Source organism: Mastigoproctus giganteus, chromosome 7 (genome assembly GCF_048544385.1).
Source record: "Mastigoproctus giganteus isolate SK-2022 chromosome 7, ASM4854438v1, whole genome shotgun sequence".
Classification (NCBI taxonomy): Eukaryota; Metazoa; Arthropoda; class Arachnida; order Uropygi; family Thelyphonidae; genus Mastigoproctus; species Mastigoproctus giganteus.
The window spans coordinates 35,460,467-35,485,674 of NC_143581.1; the positions used below are offsets into that span (position 1 = coordinate 35,460,467).

General features: G+C 38.4%; 1 protein-coding gene across 4 annotated transcripts in view; it reads left to right on the forward strand.

Annotated features, from left to right (window-relative positions):
• Spg7 (SPG7 matrix AAA peptidase subunit, paraplegin) overlaps positions 1-25,208 on the forward strand; it is a 300,063-nt gene that overhangs the window by 166,121 nt on the left and 108,734 nt on the right. For all 4 annotated transcript variants that reach the window (XM_090377613.1, XM_090377614.1, XM_090377612.1 and 1 more), the window contains 2 exons: positions 17,273-17,337; positions 24,019-24,181. In XM_090377613.1, the coding sequence (XP_090233739.1) occupies positions 17,273-17,337; positions 24,019-24,181 (228 nt within the window). The remainder of the gene's footprint in view (positions 1-17,272; positions 17,338-24,018; positions 24,182-25,208) is intronic.

Below are 25,208 nucleotides of genomic sequence, written 5' to 3' on the forward strand. Positions count from 1 at the left end.
ATTGCAATTATTCTGCTGTTTCTAAAGTAATGGAGAAATCAATTAACTGCCGACACAGACTATCTAGAAACCTTATGTCTGATCAATGATCGCCAGTATGGATTTCATCAGTGTCGGTTCACTGGTGATATTTTGGCTTACGTTACCCGTTTATGGACAAATTCAATGGAAAAGTTCGGTGAAACACAAGCAGTTGCTCTTGATATCTCAAAGGCTTTCAATCGTGTTTGGCATAAAGGTCTTCTAAACGAGATTCCATCTTATGGTTTTCCAACTGTTTTTTGTAATTGTTTATCTAGTTTTCTCTCTGACTGCTCACTGAGGGTGAGAGTAGAAGGCTCTCTGTCTCCTAGTTCTCCAGTAAAGCTGGTGTCCCCCAAGGTTCAGTTCTTTCCCCCACTCTTTTCCTCTTGTATATTTTTCTTCCATTGACTGGAAATCCTATCTATAGTTTTGCTGATGATAGCTCGTTGCATTCTACTTGTCGGTTTGAGAAACCTCGCCCTGCTCAATCAGCTTCAACTTTTTGAATATCTGCTACCAGATCCTTAAATGCTGATCGCCAGGTAATTCTCCAGTGGGGCAAAGACAACTTGGTTGATTTCAATCCTTCTAAAACTCAGTCTTGTCTTGTATCTCGCAAAAAGGATACTTCTGCTCCTATGCTTGTCTTTGGTGACACTCTGATTTCTAGACAAGATGATATATCTCTTTTGGGGATTAATCTCTTTTGGCATAAGGACATTACAAACATTGCTTCCTCTGCATCTGAAAAACTTGGTTTTCTCTTTTGCTCTCGGCATTACTTTTCTTCCAAACAGCTGTTCACCCTGTACAAATCACCAATCCCCCCCCTACCATGAAATATTGTTCCCACATCTGGGGTGGTGCACCCAAAACCACTCTCAGGCTTCTAGATTCCATTCAGAAGAGGGCAGTTAGGTTAATTAATGACTCATCTCTAACAGAGTGTGTCTCTCTCTCTCTCTCTCTCTCTCATAGAGAGAGAGAGAGAGAGAGTTCTTAATTGGCTTCTATAATTTAAGCTCTCTCTCTCTTTCAAAACAGTCCGAACACATGCTGCCACCAGCCGACATCCATTTACTGTCCAACTTCAAACTCAGAAAACCAACTTTTTATCTTCCTCGTTTATTCATTCATCTGTCATTTTCTGGAAGAACCTTCCTTCATAAGTATTTCCAAAAAATTACAGTCTACAGAAGTTCAAGTCTAATGTCAATAAATATCACCTTTTGTCTTCTCAACCTCCAACTCATGCACGGTGTTGCTGAGTACTATAGGTTCTAATACCTCTCGTGTTTGGGATTTTCATAAAAAAAAAAAGTATACACCTGTTCTTACTCTTAGTTATCCTAACACAACCCATGTATTTACTTGTTCCATGATGACTATCAGCAAACTTTGAAATCCCCAATACCTTCGCTTATCAGGTGCTGCTCATTCTAATAGAAGCAGTGCAAGAATAACTTTAACTTCTGCCTGTGGCTACTGTTAATCTATTAGTCTATGGATTCCCCCCATGCTAGCATTTTTGCGACCCTCCTAACACTGCCTGGATATTATCAGCTAATATTTTTGCACCCTTTCTATTTAAGTGTATTGCATCCTTGTAGAAACAATCTCCTATTTACAATTACAAACCATTCTGAAAAAAATTCTACCCCATGAACCTTGCACAATCTCTCTCTCCAAGATCAAATTGATTGACAAGGTTCTCATCATATACTCCCACCTATCGTGTCTGGGCAGAATTTCAGACAGATTTAACCCTAATTCCCCTCAACTTTTTTTCAACACTGACCTGTTCTTGCTAAGTAAGTCTGCAGATATCCTACTCTTAATGTCATTAGTGTCAATGATACAATGATATCACCCTTTGTGCCCTTAAAAGATGATATCTGCTGTACAACATCATCATCAACTTTTGCACTTGACAGACATACCCTGGTCCTATTCCATCTATCCTTTTTGCACAGTATATTTCCTGTTTTCCTGACAATAGAGTTACCGACAATAATTAGCTCCTGTGGGAGCTAATTCTGCTCCATAGGTTGCCGCTGTGTTGCCTGATGGTGAAATCCAACTCTGGCATTGATGTGGGCAGCTGAGAGCTTGATGGGGTCCCCTAATTTAAGTCCTATGAGGGCATCTACCCTGTTTTTCAAGCTCTCATGAAAGCCCATAACAATGCTGAGATGGCACCTAACTCCTTATCAAAAATATGATACAATGCAAAAGATATATGCCTAAAAGGGATTTAAAACCTTCAAAATACTTATTTATTACAATTTAAACCCTACTATTCTTCTGCGCTACCGGTTACACTATGATATTCCCGCCAAAACACGTGCTCGATAGTGATATGAGTAGCGAGTTGTAACTTACAAAATCACTAGCTAAATTTAAAAAATAAGCTAACGAACTCTACTAATCCTATTTAATCTATTTATAAAACATAAATTAATACATTAACTAATCAAAAATACGATAAATTTTCAAGGGACACTTATCTGTTTGCAGCAGCTACAGAAGTCTACACCAAGCGACACCTGGTGGCCAATGTTATCCCTTATAAATATTGTGAATCCCTTCACAATGAGTTGCCAATCTCATATTTCAAATGAGTAATGCTTCCCCGTTAGGGAACACTATTGTTACTTATTTGGACACTATCCAACCAGATGGCTGTTTCAGGGCTATTTGTTCTCTCATTGGTGAGAGGGTGAGTACCCCAATAGTATAACAGATGACATTCCAGTTGTAAATTAATTTCACAATATGAGAGATGCCAGTGGCGTGTACTTTAACACATATAGGATTTAGTACTAAAAAAAACCTCATACTACACAAAGAGTTTACTGTCTTATAAGTTAGTACATTAAAATTATTTCTATACACAGCAAACCAACCGGAGTTGATTTAATGAGACAGGCAACTTGTTTTGAACGAATTCACACTGTGAGGTGTTAATGAGACAGGCAACTCGTTTCGAATGAATTCACGATGTGAGATGTTATGTAATGATGCCACTGCAAAACATATTCCCACATAACATTATGCTTTTTTATTTTATTATTTTTTGTTAGTTGTTGGTGTATCAGCTTCTGTGGCCATAATGCACCTCCCAAGGTTTTTGCATTTACTCTGATCCAAGCCCAAGGCGGGATTCAAACCCGCGACCTTTGGATTGCCAGGCAAGCACTTTACCCACCCTAGCCTGGTCGGCAACATGATGCTTACACATTGCATTTGGTTCAGTGTATAAGTGTAATGGGTGTGTTCTTAACCTTACATCTGTAATCTTATGCAGTTTAGGATCTTTAGGATTAGCATTAGTAGAGGCATTTGATGCAAGAAAGCAAGCTTATGCAGCATCAGCCAAAAAAAAAAAAAAACCCACTTCCACTTCACCCCTCTGTTCGTTCAAAATACCCGTCCAGCTGAGCCTTAAACTTATTTAGGCTATCAACCTCCACCACAAGGGATGGCAGTCTGTTCCACCAACCAACCACCCGCTGGCTAAAGGCAAATTTCCGCACGTCTATCCTACATCTGTCTTTCCTCAATTTGAATTTATGCCCTCTCAGGTGATTTTTCTGAGCTAGAGGAAGAATCCCATCAGCATTGAGCATGCTTAAACCATTCAAGGCTTTATACACCTCTATCAGATCACCTCGCTGGTGCCTAGTCTCCAGACACTGTAATTTGCAAAACTTAAGCCTTTCTTCGTAAGAGCACCCCTTTGTTCCATTCACTAATCTTGTTGCCCTTCTCTGTACTCGTTCCAGCAGCTCTACATCCTTCTTGAAATGAGGCCTCCAGACCTGTATACAGTACTCTAGGTGTGGCCTGACCATTGCCTTATACAATGGAATAATCACCTCCTTATCCCTGCTGGAAAAATTCCTGTATATCATTGACAATACTCCATGAGCTACTCTTGCAGCTCGTCTGGACTGCTCAGAGAACTTCATATCTGCCTGCACAATCACCCCCAAGTCCCTTTCATTCTCTACCACTGTCAGTGTAGTACCACAGAGTTGATACATTGCTCTGGGGTTGCTGTTTCCCATGTGTAGTACTTTACATTTGTCAATGTTAAACTTCATTTGCCACCTCTCAACCCATCTGCTCAACCTTTCCAGATCCTTTTGCAGCAGCATAGTGTCAGTAGTGTCCTTGACAACCCTGCCAACCTTTGTATCATCTGCAAACTTGGACATTAAGCTTGATATACCATCATCAATATCATTTATAAATACAGAAAACAATAATGGACCCAACACTGAGCCCTGAGGGACTCCACTAATAACATTAGTCCACGATGAGCAGTGTCCATTGATTACCACTCTCTGTCTTCTCCCCCTCAACCACCCCTTTATCCATAGCAGCAATTTGCCTCCAATGTCACACTGCTCCAATTTGTGTAGCAGTCTTCCATGTGCAACAGTATCAAAAGCCTTTCTAAGATCCAAGTATATAATATCATATTTTATTAAATTCTCAAGAAAGGAAAGTGACTCACGTTTGTATGAAAGCAAATTTTTTTTAAAAACAGTTCAGTGACTAAGCTATTTAACAAAAAAAAAAAAAAGATATTAACTTATTTTCTAATATATTCTTATGAGTACTGAAATTCTATTATGCACATACTCTTTTCTGGATAGTACTCTGTTGTGAAGTTAAATTTTCTGATTTCTGAAAATTCTTGTGTAGATTTTTCTTGAAAGTAGTAATATAAAAAATTTTTTTTTTTTTTTTTTTCATATTATAAATATCATACTGATTGCTCTTCAACTGAATAATAATAATATTCTTTAATTTATTCTTAAAGAATATTATTATTATTATTATTAAGCAACAAAAAAACTAATACTAAAAATATACTAAACTAAACTAAACAGCTGCCCACATCAATGCCCGAGCTTGCACTTGATCATCACGCAACACAGCGGCAACCCCCAAGGCAGAATGCGCTAGTCCCACAGGAACTAGTAGTTGTTGGTAACTCTATTGTCAGGAAAATGGGGAACATGGTATGTAAGAAGGATAGGTGAAACAGGACTAGGGTATGTCTGCCAGGGGAAAGGTTGATGACAGTTGATATTGTTGTACACGTTGGCAATAATGACATAGAGTAGGAGACCGGCGGAATTACTTAACAAGTACAGGTCACTGTTGAAAAAAAGCCATGAATTAGGATTGAATTTGAAAGTGTCTGCAATTCTGCCCAGACACAATAGGAGGGAGTATATGATGAGAGTCTTGTCGATCAATTCAGTCCTGGAAAGATTGTGCAAGGCTCAAGGGGTAGAATTTTTTTCAGCCTGGTCTACACGTGTTAACAGGAGAGACTGCTTCTACAGAGATGGGATACACTTAAATAGAAAAGGTGCAAGAATATTTGCTGATGCTATCGAGTCAGTGTTAGGTGGGTTGGAAAACTGCTAGCTTGAGGGGATACAAGGACTAATAGATTAACAGTAGCCACTGGCAGAGGTGATAGTGATTCTTGCAATGGTTCTATTGGAATGAGCAGCAGCAGCAGCCTGGAAAACAAGATGCAAGCTATTTCAGAGACTGCTGGGAGTCATTGCTGTACAAGTAAACACATAGGTTGTGTGAGGGTAGCTAAGAATAGGAACAGGTGCATGTATACTTGCATATACACCAATGCTAGGAGTTTGGTAAGTAAATTTGATGAATTTGAGGTATTGCTCAAAACATCAAAGGCAGATATTGTTGGGATATCAAAGATGTGGTGTCACACAGATATAAGGAATGCAGAACTGGAATTTGGGGAGTGCAATGTGTACAGGAAGGATAGACAGCATAGGAAGGGAGGATGGGTTATGCTATTAGTTAAGAAAAACATAAAATCCAAGAAAGTGAAGCCAGTCGACATCGCTGGGCAGTGCAGTGTTGGTTCAGTTTGGTGTGACATAAGCATTGGGAGATCAAAATTGAGAGTTGGAGTGTGTTATAGGCCTAATGACTCTAATGAGTATAATAAGACACTGTACAGGGAAATAGAGTGGGCCAGTAAATCAGCGAGTCTTATAATGGGGGATTTTAATTTCCCAAATATTGACTGGAATTTGTGGGTTGGTCACTCGCACACTAGCAAGGCTTTTGTGGATTTATTGGATGACTGTTTTCTACATCAGCATGTTCGGGAGGCAACTAGAGGGAGTAATACTCTTGATGTGATTATCAGTAGTGATTCTTCAGGCATTAAGAATCTGCAGATAAAGGAACCACTAGGTGGCAGTGATCACAGTGTGCTGAAGTGGGATTTACTCAAAGAGGTAACAACCATCAGGGGTAAAGGGAAGGGTTATTGCTTTCGTAAAGGTGACTACGATGGGCTGAGACAGTATTTAAATTCTATACAGTGGTACCAACTGATGATGCTACCAACAGCAAATTCAAAATGAGAAGCAATCAAAGAATTTATCTTGGAAGCTACTAGGCTTTACATACCAACTAAGAAATATTGTTCGAGGTTTAGGCCTAAATGGATGTCGGATGAACTAATGAGACATGGGGCAGAGAATAAAAATGCATGGGATACATATAAATTAATGGGCGACATGTGACACGGAAGCTTACAATAGATATAAGCTGGTCTGTAACCAAGTCACAAAGGAAGTTAGGCAGGCAAAGGCAGATTATGAGAAATCTTTGGCAAAGGATACAAAGAAAAACAGTAAAGAGTTCTTTATGTATGTAAACTCTAGAAGGAAGCAGATGAATCAGATTGGTCCATTGAATATCGATGGTTCAACTATTGATGATCCTGTTCAGGTGGCTAACAAACTAAATGAGTATTTTGCATCTACATTCACACATGAGGAATTATTCAGGGAGGGGAATGCCAGAAGTGAACCAAACTCTGGCAATGAGCTAGAGCAGTGGTGGCCAACAAGTGGATCGCGATATGATAGCGGGTTTAATTTCGTTCGATCACGGCAAATTTTAAATATGCAGTCATCCCTCAATTTGTGCACCTTGTGCAATGAAATTTTTGAAATGGTAGATTGCGGTGCTTTTTGAAGGAAAAAAGTAGATCGCATCACATTAAGTAGGCCACTCCTGGGCTAGAGGATTTTGTAATAACTGGGAGGAAAGTGGAGGATAAATTGTTGAAGATAAACATAAAAAAGGCACCCAGGGTAGATGGGATCAATCCAGTTATATTAAAGGAGGCAGCAAAAGAAGTAAGCAATCCCTTAGCCATATTCCACTCGACGTGGGCACCTGTACATGGTGAGGGGCCCTCCCAGTGATGCTGCTGGATTTCCAGACTAGCATCACTGGTATCCAACGCCCACAGCCCAGGTTCCAGGCTAACATCAGTGGAATCCGGCGTGTTTGCCGTGTGCTGCGACCCGTGGAAATTCAGAAAGGGGGATCCTGGTGGTTGAGGGGCCCAGCTTCAATACACCACTTTGGCCCCTGCTTCGACAAGATGGGTGGTCCTGGAAGGCCCGGCTAGGATCAATCGGCTAGTAGGCTCGCCTGGGAGGGTCAACCGTATCAATGCCATGCCTCTACCCCCATGGTCCGAGGGACAGGATTCAGGCTGGTGGCGGTGCGGGTATGGTGTCTGGGTAGCCCTGGCGTTCCACTCCCGAGTGCATTTATTGCATGCCGGGTGGTGGGCGTCCCTTTGGGCTCCGTGGTGTGTGGGGAGCCCGGGCACCGAACCATTTCAAAATTTATGAATCCTGATAAACTTATCTCTTCATGGACCCCAACTCAGTCCCTATCTGAAAATATAGATGACGACACAGACAGCACTATTGCTACAAAGAGGCAGCGAACTGAACTACCATCAGGGCCTATCTCACGGTTCTTAATTATGCACTCCACCAACGAAAAACCGATTGGTAAAATGTCGCCTTTCTTTATACAGAAAGGGTTAGATGGGTTGGCCGGTTCACCCAAGTCAATTAAGAGGCTCCGTTCTGGGGATCTCTTGATTGAAGCTAAAAATGACAGGCAATCTGAACATCTACTCCGAGTAACATCAATCGGAGGAATCCCTATAACAGTGACACCACAGAGAACACTAAAATCATCGAGAGGTGTAATTTCAGAGTGGGACCTTCTCGACGTTACCGAGGAGGAAATCTGCTTGGAATTGAAGTCACAGGGAGTTATTGCTGTCAAGAGATTTAATGCGCGTAGGGATGGGAAACTGGTTAAAACCAGAAACATTATCCTGACATTCAATTCACCTAAATCTCCTGATGAGATTAAAGCTGGCTACATAAACTGCCCAGTGCGTCCATATGTTCTGAACCCTTTACGGTGTTTCAAATGCCAGAAATATGGACACTCGCAAATGGCCTGTCGTGGTTCCCTTGCATGCGCTCGATGTGGTGCAAAGGACCACGAAATAACTGGATGTTCAGCTACAAAAGCTGCATGTATTAACTGCAATGGAGAACACCCTGCATATTCAAGAGCTTGCCAGCAGTGGAAGGAAGAAAAGGAAATATGATGACTAAAGGTAGAACTTAACATCTCATACCAAGAGGCCAGGAAAGCAGTTAAACCAGTAAGTAGCGGTAAAGCAACATACGCCGAAAAGGTATCCAATAAATGCTCGATTGGCACCCAAACGGATATGACTGTGCCACCAAAAGAGTCATTCACACCTATCACCCGCTATCTATTAAGTTCAGTAAAACCAGCACAGAAATCTCAGTCAGCTGCCACTCCAATATCGGTACCTCGCAGTGCTCAAGCACTATCAAAAGCGAGCACTAAAGTAACAGTGCAAAAAAATCAAGAGCCCATGCCAGGACAAGAAAAAATGGATGTCGAAACCAAGGAGGTACATGACGATTCAGTCTTGGAACTGTTTACGGAGGAAGAGATGGATACAGGACAGTGCCCTTTCTTCCCCAAAAAAGACAAATCCGAGACTGATAAAAGTAAGCCCTCAGCACCTCGGAAGCCGCCTGATGGACCCACCAAGCCAAAATAATGACTAAAATCCTACAGTACTTTATGCATGATGGCTTGTACTTTTCTGCAAAAGTACATGCCATCGTGCTTTTGTGTACAGGAAACCTATTTAAAGGCAAATGATGACCCCACCATATGTAACATTACGATCATTCGTAAGGACAGAATTGGGGACAGTCCTGCTCATGGAGGAGTTGCGATCCTCGTGAGCAGCCATATTCCCTTTCAGCCTTTGCAACTTACAACCAACGTAGAGGCTGTAGCAATTCGCCTTAAAGTGGGGTTTTTATTTACTGTTTGCTCTCTTTATTTACCACCTGGTATTGACATCCTCCAGGAAGACCTTGATGATCTCGTCATGCAATTGCCTCCCCCTTATTATTTCTTGGGGATTTTAATGGATATAACACTCTGTGGGGTAGTATTAACATTAACGGAAGGGGTCGAGTCATAGAGCGTATCCTCACTGACAATGACCTCTCCCTTCTCAATGTGGGAACAAGCACTTTCTTCCACATGCCTACCCGTACGTTTTCTGCCATTGATCTTTCTATCTGCTCCCCTTCTCTCCTTCCTTCAGCTATATGGGAGTTATTGAATGTCCTGTCTTTAGACAATCTTTTTCTAGAACTTTTAATAATCTGGCTGAACCATTTACACTCAGTCAGATTTTAGGTGACAGAGACAACATGTCTGACGTTTTTAATTTTTTACACTTGATCAATATATACACAAAGATTTAAGTTTATATTTTATACCTTTTATATAACCTATAACCATAGTATCCTTTTTACCTTTTTGACAGGGTAGCCTGTTCTAAGGCTGACCAATATTTTTGTATTAGTTTTATTTTTGATTTGGCGCATTATGGCCACAGCTGCCAATGTGCCATTAAAAACTAAACCAAACCCAACCCTTAGCCATAATTATGAGAGTTTCTTTGGACTCAAGGGAGGTACCCATGGACTGGAGATGTGAAAATGGATGCTTCACTTCGTTGAATTTTACACACAAAATCCAAGGAAGAGAAGCCAGTCGACATCGCTGGACAGTGCAGCGCCGAGTCAGTTTGGTGTGAAATAAGCATTGGGAGATTAAAATTGAGAGTGGGAGTGTGCTATAGGCCTAATGACTCTGATGAGTATAATAAAAAAAATGTACAGGGAAATAGAGTGGGCCAGTAAATCAGAGTGTCTTATAATGGGGGATTTTAATTTCCCAGATATTGACTGGAATTTGGGGGCTGGTTACTCACACACTAGCAGGGCTTTTGTGGATTTATTGGATGATTGTTTTCTACATCAGCATGTTCAGGAGGCAACTAGAGGGAGTAATACTCTTGATTTGATTATCAGCAGTGATTCTTCATGCATTAAGAATCTGCAGATAAAGGAACCACTAGGTGGCAGTGATCACAGTGTGCTGAAGTGGGATTTAGTCAAAGAGGTAACTACCATCAGGGGTAAAGGGAAGGGTTATTGCTTTCGTAAAGGTGACTACAATGGTCTGAGACAGTATTTAAATTCTATACAGTGGTGCCAACTGATGATGTTACCAACATCAAATTCAAAATGGGAAGCATTCAAAGAACTTATCTTGGAAGCTACTAGGCTTTACATAACAAATAAGAAATATTGTTCAAGGTTTAGGCCTAAATGGATGTCAGATGAACTAATGAGACACATGGCAGAGAAAAAAATGCATGGGATACATATAAATTAACACGTGACATATAGGTCTATGATAGATATAAGCTGGTCTGTAACCAAGTCACAAAGGAGGTTAGGCAGGCAAAGGCAGATTATGAGAAATCTTTGGCAAACGATGCAAAGAAAAACAGCAGAGTTCTTTACTTATGTAAACTCTAGAAGAAAGGGGATGAATCAGATTGATCCACTTGATATCGATGGTTCAACTCTTGATGATCCTGCTCAGGTAGCTAGCAAACTAAATGGGTATTTTTGCATCGACATTTACACATGAGGAGTTATTCAGCAAGGGGAATGCCAGGGTGTATTCAACTCTGGCAGAAGGTAGATAATCTTGTAATAACTGAGAGTAAAGTGGAGGAGAAATTGTTGAAGATAAACACAAGAAAGGCACCTGGGGTGGATGGGATCTATCCAGTTATATTAAAGGAGGCAGCAAAGGAAGTAAGTAAACCCGTAGCCATAATTATGGGACTCAGGGGAGATACCCATATACTGTAGATGTGCAAATATGACCCCAATTCACAAAGGAGGATCAAAGGGCGACACAAGTAATTACAGACATGTTAGTTTAATTTCTGTTCCAGGAAAATTAATGGAGGCACTGGTTAAAGAAACACTGCAGGATCATCTAGACAAGACTTCAGTTATAGCTCAGACACAGCATGGTTTTGTTAAGGGAAAGTCTTGCCTGACCAATTTGATTGAATACTATGATGTGGTTACAAAGGAACTGGATGCAGGGAATAACTTTGATATTATATATTTGGATCTTAGAAAGGCTTTTGATACTGTTGCGCATGGAAGACTGCTGAACAAATTGGAGCAGTGTGGCATTGGAGGCAAATTGCTGCTATGAATAAAGGGGTAGTTGAGTGGGAGAGGACAGAGTGGTAATCAATGGTCACTGCTCATTGTGGACTAATGTTATTAGTGGAGTCACTCAGGGTTCAGTGTTGGGTCCATTGTTGTTTTCTGTATTTATAAATGAAATTGATGATGGTATATTAAGCTTAATGTCCAAGTTTGCAGATGATACGAAGGTTGGCATAGTTGTTGAATGGTTTGAGCATGCTCAATGCTGATGGGATTCTTCCTCTTGCTCAGAATAATCGCCTGAGAGGGCATAAATTCAAATAGAGGAAAGATAGATTTAGGATAGATGTGCGGAAGTTTGCCTTTAGCCTGCGGGTAGTTGGTTGGTTGGTGGAACAGACTTCCTTCCTTTGTTGTGGAAGTTGATAGCCTAAATAAATTTAAGGCTGAGCTGAACAGGTATTTTTTGGAATGAACGGAGGGGTGAAATGAGAGCGTTTTTTTTTTTTTTTTTTCTTTCTTTCCTTCTGTGTTTTTTTTTTGGCTGATGCTGCATAAGCTTGCTTTCTTGTATGATATGCCTCTACTAATGCTAAATTCTATGTAGAAATATGTATGGGATCAAGTATATGTAAATTTATTTTATATATTTTATTTTCAATTTTGATTTTATTTATGACATCAATCCTGCTCTAATGTTTGACTATGAATTAAAAATAGGAAAAAAATTAATATTTAAAAGGATTTATTTGCATAGTTTTTAAATTTTTACAAACTTACAAATCCTTAAAAAATTCGCTCCAGGCAGCATAAATACAGTCTGGGGAAACTCTTGTGAGAACGGTAATACACGGTCTGGTCTCACTGCACTGGTACCAGTGAAAGAAGACAAGAGAATAAAGTAATAAATAATCTAGCCAAAGGTTTTAGATTGATTTCAGATTGGCAGGGATGAATGATTCAAGCTTATACTATACTATTATACTTCCATACTATTTGGGTTTGTCAGAAACCATTGCCAGGGTTGTACACAGTTGTAATAAAAGGTGTGCCCAGCTGTCTGGTGGAAAACTTTGTTATATTTATACACTTTAAATACCCACTCATAAGATTTTGAGTGAAGTAGTATACAGCAAGCCCTCGTTATAATGTGGTTCTCTTTATGCTGATTCGCTATAATGCTGTTTTTATATTATAACCCATATCTGACTATTACCCGTATCTGTCACAAATCACTATAACGTTCTTTTATAGATTGCATTTTTGGCATATTTAACGAAATCGTTTCATTTGATGGAGTTGATAGCTTGAAAATAAATAGCAAAACAGCATTAAAACGTTTCCCACACCGACTTGAGAAATTTTCCCACACTCAGTGAAATTTTATGGCAAGCTAATTTAATTTCAGTACAATGACTTGTTATGTAGTTCCGAGATCAACATTTTAAAAAATTATCAAGTATATTGCTTGTAATAGTTGTGTTATATGCATTTATCCGAAGTCTAGCCATCACTCAGTACAGTATTAGACATCGTGCGTAACGGACAGTTTACTCGAACATTGTATCATAATTATTGCAACCAACGCAGTTACATTTTCGAAGAGTTAATAATGGCGGATAAGAATGAAAAAGCAACAATGTCTGGACGCAGTACGATGACTAGAAATGTAAGAAAAAGACTGAATTTGAACATTAAATTAGACGTTTTGAAGCGAATCAATTCTGATCAACAACAAGCAGATGTGTGCCATAATTTAGGACTGGCAAGTTTAACTGTAAGTACAATTATAAAAAATAAAGAATTAATTTTAGCAGCAGGAAAGACAGCTGTTCCACTGCAAGCAACTAGGGCTAAGCCAGCTATTAGGATTGAAATGGAGAGACTTTAACTAATTTTACTGAAGATAATATCCAATGCAGAATTCAGTTAAGTTAAATATTATAAAAAAAAAAAAAGAAAAAAAAAAAGAGATTAGCCTATATGATGATCTGAAGAAAACTCAACCTAAAAAAAAAAAAATGTGGAACCATTTAAAACTAGTAAGGACTGGTTGAATAGATTAAAAATCCAGGGAGAAACCGCAAGTGCAGATCAAGGAGCTGAAAACTTGGTTAAAATTATTGAAGAGGGGTATTATGTGTTATATTTCTCAACAAGTTTTTAGCATAGATGAAGGACTTTTTTTGGAAACGAATGCCTAAAAGAAGTTTCATATTGAAAGAAGAAAAAAACATGCCAGCTTTCAAAGCGGCAAAGGATCGGTTGACTTTATTGTTGGGTGGTAATGCTGCAGGGGATTTAAAATTAAAACACCTTTTAATTTACCAGGAAGAAGGCTAAAGTACAACCCAAAAGTGACACATTTTTCATGATTAAATTCATCAATTTAAATAAATGAAAATCAATTTAGATCAATTAAATTCATGATTTAAATTGGAATTTTAAGTTTAATTTTGATACATAAGTAGTTACCACATAATTATATACGTATGTAATGTAGAATATTTTATATTCTACATTACATACAAATATTTGAATATTAAATATTTTGACCGAAATTTGTGCATCTTTTCACTACTGTTTATTATTGATTAGGAAATATCCTATGGCACTGACTGTAACTAACAAATACACGTTAACTTATGGGAATGTGGCGCTCGCTTAGCATGGATTCACTTAGCGCTCTGTTTTTTACAGAACGAATTATCAGCGTTAAGCGGGTGTTGCCTGTATATAAGATTCAGTGCTTTAATTGTGAGATTAGCTTTGTCAGAGAAAATAAGTTTTCCTTTTACAGTACTTGATCGATGTCGAAGTCTAATCAATATATATATTGTAATTTAACTGTTATGAATACATAATAGAATTTTAATTTATAAATCTGATGTGTGCAAGAAATAATGTGCATGTAGCATTTATTACAATAAAAGCTCCTATAAATACATACTTTTATAACAGAACATACCACAATCTAGAACATATCAATAATTATATTCAAGTATTCTAGATTAGGCATTTCCTGGATTTATTGTTGCTATTCGGAAAGCTTACCAAGTAATATATCCTTTTATTTCATTGTTTCTTTGAAATAACAGGATGAAAAGATGCTTTTCAGCAACCACAAAGTAATATCAAGGGCTACCATAGAAACTGTTGCAAAGGAAGCTTTATAAATAGGAAAACATGATTTTTCTGCTGTTGTGATTATTCACAAAAATTTCTTTGTATTAATTTCATGAGTGCAATAGAATAACCATAATTGTAATTAGATACTACTGCGTAATTTTAGAATCCTGCTGTGCATACTTCGTAATCACGATAGATGACAATTTCTTTGCATATTGTAAACTTCATCAAAATCAAAGAACACAGAATATTTCAGTGCAGTAGTCAAAATCAAAAAAAAATCATATCTTTACTACATTCAATATTGATCATTGAGGTCTTTTTGCTTCTACTGAAGATCGAGGCTGATTATTTGACCTTAAGGCTTAGGCTTATGTTCTCTTAGAGACAAATATAGGTCTGCCTAAGTTGCCAATACCTTTTTAAACTGTATAACATTACCTTTAATTGTATTGAAAACAATACATTTAAAAATGTATTGTTTTTAATGTATTTAAAAAATTAATTATACACCAATGAGCCAAAACATTAAGACCACCTACCTAATATGATGTTGGTCCTCCACGTGCAGCCAAAACAACTCATATCCGGTGAGGCATGGATACTACAAGATTTCTAAATGTGTCTTGTGGTATCTAGTACCAACACGTAACCAGCAGATCCTTTAACTCCTGTAAAGTCAGTGGTTGAGACGTCGCAGATCAGAGTTGCTGTTCCAACACAAACCACAGCTGCTCGATGGGATTGATGTCTGGGGAATTTGGAAGCCAGGGCAATACCTGGAAGTCTTCCTCATGTTCCACAAACCAGTCTCAAACAGTGCAGGCAGTGTGGCATGCCGCATTATCCTGCTGAAAGACAGCACTGCTAGAGGGGAAGACCGTTGCCACAAAAGGGTGTACCTGGTCAGCAATGATGTTTAGGTGGGTGGTAGACATCAGAGTGCCCGGTACGTGGATGGCTGGACCCAGGGTATCCCAGCAGAACATTGCCCAAAGCATTACACTGCCACCACCAGCTTGTTTTTGTTTCACGGTGGATCTAGGCACCATCACTTACCCAAGTAAACAATGCACATGTACCCAGCCGTCCACTTGGTGCAACAGGAAATGCGATTCATCAGACCAGACGACCTTCCAATCACTCAAGGTCCAGTTTCGATGCTTGAGTGCCCATTGTAAGTGCTGTTGCCAGTGAACTATGGTTAGCATGGGCACTCAGAGTGGCCTGCAGCTATGCAGCCCCATTTTCAGCAGGGTTTGATGTACTGTGTATTGTGACTCATTACTCCTGTCACCAGCATTCCAATTACTGACGAGTTGTGAAAAAGTCGCTCTTCTGTTGCCATGTACCATCCAGGAGAGCCTTCACTCAACTCGAGCATCGATGAGCCATGGTTGTCCAACACCTTGCCGGCGGTTCATGGGTTTCCCCTCTTCGAACCACTTTCAATAGCTACTAACCACGGCTGACCATGAGCATCTCACCAGCCGTGCCATTTCGGATATGCTCTAACCCAGTCATCTGACCATTACAATTTGGCCTTTATCAAACTTGCTTAAGTCCACTGCCTTTCTCATCTGAAGATCAGGAGTAACACTGTTTACCGAGCTCAGTATCAGGTGTTTTTTATACCGTGTCCCTACCCGCGTATGTGCTGTAGTTCATCTGCAGTTGCTTCGATTTGCATAACAACTCGCTGGTTATAATGCTTTGGCTCATCGGTGTATTAAAAATATCTTATTTTTAATACACCAATTTATTAAGCTATCGCTATATAATTAACTTCAGTAAATTCAGACAGTGCTTGTCTCACTATAATGTCTATAGTGAGACTTAAAGTATAATCGTTAATTGTTGGCATATATTAAAAATGTATTCAATGTTTTAAATAAACATTTAAACATTAAAAACAATATATTTAAAAATGCATTATATTTATTTTAAATGATGCTATGCATTTAAAAATCTGAGACTGCCAGGAGTTGCTTCTCATCAGCTGGGAAGTGGTTGCTATTTTAATGTCATACAGACATGAGATAAAATACCAGCTGAAAACTGTTGATGCTTAATCTAGTTTGTTTTCATTTCAATAATTTTGTTTATATTTACTATTTTTAATTCTTAGGCTGTGATTCAGGTATGTCAACAAAAGGATAGAGGCTAACTAATAATAAGTCAGTAAGCTTTGAAATGCCTTCTGTACATTTCTGTCCCAGAAGTCCTTAAATTTTTAAATATATAGCAGATTCTCCTTTTCAATAGTGATATACTGTTTAAAAAGATATTAACCACTTATGGCAAAACCATGGATAATGGTATTTGTCTTCTCTAAGTTGAATATACACTCAAGTCTTAAGGACAAATGTTTGGCCTCGGCCTTCAGTGCGAACAAAAAAGTCCATGATTGATATTAAATGTAGTAAAGCGTATGAATTTTACAGGATATTCTACTCAATAACTTTACCAGCTATTGAAAGTAAATGCTAGCTGGAGGCTAATGTAATGCAAATATGTAATGCAGATACCAGCTGGCAGCCACTAATGTTTAATCTAAACTCATTTCATTTCAGTAACTTGGTTTATTTACTGTTTTTAATTCTTGGATATTGATTCAGGTATGGCAACAAAAGAAGGAGTGATTATGTTGGCCTCTACAAATCGTGCAGATGTTCTTGATAAGGTATGAAAACGTTATTTATTAATAAATAAACTTTTAACAAAGTATTTTAAAGACAGTATCTCACAATAATGTAGTGCAAAGTTATGCCAAAATATAAACTCCCTGATATTAAAAGGTACATTGTTCATAAATGCTGCAGTTAATTGCAGTGAAAGCTCATTAATTAAGTATAAGACACTCTCTGCATACTGTAAAAAGAGAGAAAGAGAGTATACAACTATAACACAGTATGTTTTATAGTTAATTTTAATAGATACTTTTGTATGCAGTAGGGAATTGCTGTTGAAGAGGTGGGGGGAACCAGGAAGTTAGTGCATTATAAATGCAAATGGGCCTGTGGTACTGGATTCCATGACTTAAAGAAGAAATAATACAGTATATATCCAATAATTAGAATTTTAATGACAAAGAATGAATCTTTCAGAAAAAATGGACCCCTTCATCAGCAAACATATACAGATTATAACAGAATATGGAAGCTATAGATAAAATTTCAATAGATATAAGAGCTGTGCATGCTCTGATGCTTACATGACCATGAGATTGACATTCATCTACTAGATTGGTGTTCATTGTTGGTACACGGACTTGTGTGGGTTTGCTGCCAGCATTTATCAAGCTTCAAGACTGTTGATTCCAAGATAGGGTGTGGCCTTGTGCCCTTGCAACAATTCAAGGTTTTTGAATTGCATGATATGCTCAGCGATTCCAGCCAAGGTGATGGCAGAAGTGTCGGGATTGGTTGATCACTTTGTAATCGCATTTAGGATTAAGGTCATGGTGGGTCGACCAGAAATGTTTTGCGATTGCAGAGTGGTTAGTGTCACCAAGGCAGAATTGATCTGTCATTCTCTGCAAGGTGGTCTTGAAGGCATCTCGAGCTCTCCCCTATACAGCAACTGCCACAATCTTTGTGAGTTACGTGGCATACCACTCTGCTGTGCAAAAGATTGGCGATTGGAGTTTTCATGTTGGAAACCAGAGAATGTAAGCCCCTACCAGGTAATTGTGTGCATTTTATGCAGTATTCCTGGAGGATTTTCGAGATATGGTCCCGAGAAGCCCAGATAGTAGGGAATATAGGCGGTAGGCATATTGTCGTGTGGGATCATGGCCTCAGGCGGGTCATAAGCTCTTGCACTTGTCTAATATATGGGTTAGATAACCACAATTCACCAGGTCAGTTTTTACTCTGGAAATCTTGGGGCTCCAAGCTCTGGAGAATAGTGCATGTGGTGCTATTGAGATGACAAGGATGTGGCCAGATCTGTAGTTGGTAAACTGCCCGCACCACATTGGTAACACTACTAGAATTGAGGTATTCTAGTAGTGTTACCTCTGAACCATGTGGGATGACGGTGAAGATGTCATTGAGATATCTGCACCACTTTGTAATAGGTCTAGGCGGGCTCAAGAATATCTGTTCCTTTAATTTCTCCATGACGATGTTGGCCACGACGGAGCTGACAGGGGCACCCATAGCTGTACCGTGTACCTGTTTAAACAGGGAATCCCCGAAGGTAATGACACTGCCTGACAAGCATAGGTTGAGGGCAGTACGGATGTCCTCTGTTGATAGCGCTGTTCTGCTCAGTAGGTTTGAGTCATTCTCCAGAAGTTACTTGGTGCAGTTAATGACCTGTTGGACTGGAATCGATGTAAACAGAGACACAACATAATCTTGCTGTCAGGAATTCAAAGTTCTTAAATAAGGCGAATGAATTCGTCGCTATTGGTGACAGTGTGGACAGTATTTCCGGCTAGAGATGTAAGGAGTCGCGCGATGTACTTAGACAACTGATATGTAGGCATGTTGCAGTAGGACACAATAGGCCGGAGAGGAACCTGGCTTGTGAACCTTAGATAAGCCATAAAACTGTGGAAGTTGGCAACCTGTGGCATGAAGTAGCCACAGAGTTGATGCAGAAATTTTCCCAGATTTGTACCATACACAGACTAGTTTGTTGACATTTGACTCTAGGCATCCCAAGACTTTGATAAGTGGATCGGTCACAGGCTTGTAAACATTGGGGTCCTGTAGGAGGGTGTGAGCTTTCTCCATATACTCCGACAAGGGACGCCACACTGTCATAATAGACCAGTCAGTGTATCTGGAGAAAGCTCTCGCCCTCCTACAGGACCCCAATGTTTACAAGTCTGTGACTGATCCACCTATCAAACTCTTGGGATGCCTAGAGTCGAACGTCAACAAACTAGTCTACGCATGGTACAAATCTGGGAAATTTTCTACATCGACTCGGTGGCTACTGCATGCCACAGGTTGCCAACTTCGGCAGTTTTATGTCCTACCTAAGGTTCACAAGCCAGGCATTCTTCTCTGGCCTTCAAGACCACCTTGCAGAACATGACAGATCAATTTGCCTTGGTGACACTGACCACTCCGCAATTGCGGAACATTTCAGGATTCCTACTGAATCCTATCTTCAGACCACATTGGGGCCATAGATGAAAGGGGAATCATTTAACAAAAGTGGTGATTAATTAGATATTAGCATTAGTAGAGCATATGATGCATATATAGCATCAGCCAAAAAAAAAAAAAAAAAAAACCAACCCTTCACGTTTCACCCATCCATTCACTCCAAATGTTTGTCTAGTTCTGCCTTGAACTTATTTAAGTTGCTGACCTCCACTACAACAGATGGAAGTTCGTTCCAATTATCAACCATCCTCTGGCCAAAGACGAATTTCCGCACATCTATTCTACAATTATGTTTCCCCAATTTGAATTTGTGCCCCCTCAGGAGAGTAATCTGAGCAAGAATCCCATTACCAATGAGCTTGCTCAATGGTAATGGTAATGGTAACACCAACCCTTTGTTTTACTCATCAATCTCATTGCCCTTCTCTATACTCATTCCAGCAGCTCTACACCTTTCCTAAAATATAGTCTCAAGAGCTGTATACAGTACTGAAGGTGTGGCCTGATGATTGCCTTATACAAGGGGACAATAATCTCCTTATCCCTGCTAGCAAAATTCCTGTATATCATTCACAGGACACCATGAGCTACTCTCTTGCAGGCTTTTTGCACTGCTTAGAAAACTTCATATCTGACTGCCCAATTACTCCCTGGTTGGGCGCCTCTGTAGCCAGGTGGGAAGGAGCAGTAGTGCGTATCACATGCTTCTTGATTAGACCGGGGTTTGAGCCCGTCACCACCAAATACGGAAGATGCGGAAAGGTCAGGGAATGACCACCGCATATCCCCGGAGCAATATGGCCTTAGTTGCTAATGCTCCTAAAAACCAAATAACAAACAAACATCTGCCTGTAGTTAATCTCTTAGTCTGTGTATACCCCCCCCCCAAGATAGCAGTTTTCTGACCCACTTATCACTGCCTCAATAGCATAAGCAAATATTCTTGTGCCCTTTCTGTTTAAGTGTATTCCATCCTTATAGAATTAGTCTCTCCTATTAACAAGCACAGAATTTTCTCAGCACAAACCACACTGAGAAAAATTTTACCACATGAGCCTTGTACAATTTCTCCAGGGCTGAATTGATTGACAAGGCTCTCATCATATACCCTGGTCCTATTCCACCTCTCCATTTTGCATAATATATTTCCCCTTTCCCTGACAATAGTGTCACCGACTACAACTAGCTCCTGTGGGACCAATGCATTCTGCCTTGGGGGCTTGCCCCTGTGTTGCCTGATGATGAAGCGCAAGCTCTGGCATTGAAGTGCTGAGAGCTTGATGGGCTCCCAATTTAAATCCTTCAAGGGCATCCTGTTCTTCAAGCTCTCATAAAGGCCCATAACAGCACTGATTGGTACCTAATATCCTGACACTCTTTACATCGAGCACACAGAAAGATATCCCCCTTGGCAATATCATGTTCTGTTTCAGAAAGTCCACAAACATCAAACAAACAATACATTTCATGAGACCATGGCTCAGAGTACAACTCTGCCCCCCCAGTTCTCCCCCAAGTCACAGCATTCCCACTACCTTAAGCCATTTACTCTGCTGCTCTGGTCAGATACGTGATTTCCATTCAAATTCAATATAATTAAAAATACTACCCTAAACTTATATACCTAATGCAGTAATGCACCAATTATGCTATGAAGTTTACATTATTAAATATATATATATTGCAATATCGAGTTTAATGTTTATGTATTTCGTATCTCCTATCAAGTTTATATTATATATATTTCATATCAACTTTAAGTTATATGTATTATGCCATACTGTTACATTTGTAAGTTTTAAGTAATTAAATAGATAATAAATTTATCTAATTAATGCTAACCTATGTGATTCGAACTTTCCAGCCACCTATTTGCTACAATTAAAATACCACAATTCCCCCACCACACCCAATACTATAACAGTGGCAATTCGAATGTTCTTATCGATACAAAGTAATGGCAGCAGAAGTCAATGCTTAAGCAATTACACTTGTCGGCATTAATTTCCTCCCTGAAATAATTTTGACAGATTCTCGTAGGAAATATGTATTTAAAAAGTTCTCATCACCCTCAGTTTTCAAATATCGTAGGTTAATGACTGAAAACCAAGACTGTAGTTGGTTTTTATCACCTTTTCCATCTATTTTATATATTTATTTTTTTTAATTTTTGCTTTTTAGAATATTCGGAAGCTTTTTACAATGTTCTAGAGTATTGTTACATGTGGAAGAAAGGTCGGGATGTTTCTGGAAGGTTATAGAAATTTTGACGGAGTTCTCTAGAATCATTGTGAGCCTTCTATAAACTTCTGTACTGGTGTATATACGAGTGGGTTCCGCACCAAACAAGCATTTTCGTATTTCAAAAAGTGTATGTGTTTCACACACACAGTGGCAGACTAAGTTAAAATAGGACCCTAGGCAAGATTCTCATTTCGGGCCCCACCTAGGGTTGCCACCTTTCAGAAATTGTAATGGAGGACACGAATGGGTTAAAAAAAGGTCTTATATTACTAAATATAAAAATACAAGTCTTGTATTATGTTGAAAGCTAAAAAGTTTCATACTTCCACTTAAATGCTTATACACTGAAAGAAAATTAAATAAATAAAGTAAAATGTAATCTTGAATTGGACTGTCAAAGATGATAACTGTGGCATCAACTGGGTCAAATTAAATACATTTACATTTAGAGTACTTCAAAAACCGCAAATCCGGAAAGCTGATGAAGTTGTTTACTTGAAATTCACATAAAATTTACTAAAAATTGTTCAACAACTCGTTATGTTTACACATACAGAATAAAACATTTGAACTCTATTATTGAAGTTGCCAACTTAAATCAAATAGTTCATACCAATGTACAACAGAGGCATTGATTAAGTAACTAAACCTGTTTAATCAATGTACAACTAGTGCTAACTGGTGAATCATTGTGTATACTGTGCCGGCCACGTTATACCCGATGATTCACCAGATAGTACGGTGTGCAAAGATGCTTTGATTGATTGGCGTGAAACAAGCGGAACATTATAAATTTATTTCAAATAAAATAACAAAAAAATGTATAATAAAACCGTTTTATGGGCCCTAAAAAATTATGGGCCCTCGGCAGTTGCCTAGTCTGCCTAGGCCAAAGTTCGCCCCTGTTCACACAGTGAGTAGTAAACAAAGTGAACAAGTGTTTTAGTGACTTAGTGTTTGTAAACCAATATTGTGTGCATAAGTGTATATGAACTGTGTTTAAATTAGAAATAGAAATCTTAATTGTGTTCTTATGTGCGTGTACCTCAACTGTGTGTGAAATATGTCGCATTCTTGTCAAAATAAGCCTGATAGCTTTTGCTACATTTGTGGAGAAGTGGTATTAAAATTGCAGCAGAAGCCACTGTCACAACTTGTGAGAAAAGCCTATCAATTCTATTTTGGATGTGAGGTCGGAGATCAAGATAAAGTACAGGCCCCAAAAGATTTCCTGCAGCTCATGTTCAAGGACATTAATAGGCTGGCTTAAGAGGAACCATAAATCAATGCCTTTTGCTGTTCCAGTGATATGGCGGGAACCTCAAGACCACATAAATGATTGGATTTCCCAGAAAAACCAGAAATATTGTTACCAATATTTCTGGTTTTTCTGGGAAATCCAAGCATAAAGTAGATTATCCCAACATGCCTTCTCTAAGGCCAGTTCCTCACATTGATACAATGCCAGGGCTAAGGTCACCAGAAACTTATGGACTTTACTCTGATTCAGGAGTCTCCAGATGATGCAGAACTCAGAATGAGTACAGATCCAGACTTTTCAACTCTTAATATGGCAAGGCCTCGTCTAGTCACTCAGGCAGGTAGAATTGATTTCTGTCTGTCCTTTTGCCAACCTACAAATGAACACAGATTTCCAAGGGCAGGTTCTACCAATAAATGTACTACCAACTCACTTCATTTAGGTGACCTTCTCAATGTAATTTTTTTAACCTTAATTTTTAATTGTTTATTTTATCCTTATGTAAAAAATGTTATCTTAATGTCCAGTGAAGGGGATCCCTTTCATTGAACATTAACTAAAATAGAAGTACAGTTCAAATAAAAGATATTTCAATGCAGTGAAGTTAAATGTAGGATGCTGTTTCCCAGGCATATAGTGAAGTAACTTTGAAACACCTTTAAGTGAGGGATCCTTGCATGTCCTCTGTTCTAGCAGCACAATATTTTATTTTGAATGATGAAATATATTGTAGGCCCTGCTTCGACCAGGTCGTTTTGATCGTCATATCTGGATAGACTTACCTACATTGCAAGAAAGAAAAGAAATTTTTGAGCAACATCTTAGGGATGTCACTTTGGAATTTGATCCAGAGCGTTACTCACAGCGTATGGCTCAGCTCACTCCAGGATTCAGTGGTAAATTTTATAATAATTTCTGCAGATTATAATTATTTTATAAAAGATAATATTATAGCATCTTTACTGAAGCTGCTGTTTCCATATATTACTTATATCCCATAAAAATATAATATAAAATTAAGCTTGTTTGAACATTGCTATTCTGTGTAATTCCAATAAATTGGTTCAAATAGTATCGAGATATCTGGATGCCTAATATTTACATAGCCATTTAGAACTTTCAGTAAATGTAAAAATAGGACATTAAAGATAAATCCTAAACATTTTTTTTTTTTTAATATATTCAAGGACATGTTTGAATTCTTTTAATTTTTACTTTTAATTTCTATTGATTTCACTTTTTTTTTGTAACCATTTTGTCATGTTTCTATTGACTCTAAGTACATGTAAAAATACCTGGTAATAAGTTTTTTCAGGGCCAAAAAATATGCCCTGCCATAAACAAATAACTGTCAACTGGTGGCGGGTAGTTTTTCGCTCCATCCACTGTAAATTTAAAAATTAATAAACAATTAATTTTGGGACTCTTCTTTAGCTGACGTATGTAAAAATATGCTATCTATCATGTGGAAACTAGTCATAATAAAGTTATATTATAGTCATGTGGAACCATTAACTTAGGTTGCTCCTTATAACATATAGTTATGATGATAATATTTTAGTGGGGGAGACACAATAATACTAAATGGGAACAAATTATAATTAAGTTTTTCATTATGGGTTAATAATTTATTATAATGATATATAGTAGTAGTCTTGATAATCAAAGGTAAATGTAATTATACCTAAATATAATTATACTTGGGTTACACAGAATGCTAAAATAAAAGGTGCATGTTGTAATTTTATTTATTAAAATTATTAAATTAACAATTATTATTTCTTTTCATTATGTAATTAATTATGTATATATCGGCCAAGCTAATATATGCATAATTAATTACATAGTGAGTGCCAAGCCGATAGTGTCCAAGCAACGTACAGCATGATCTTAATGACATATAGAGGGATCTTTCTGATTGAT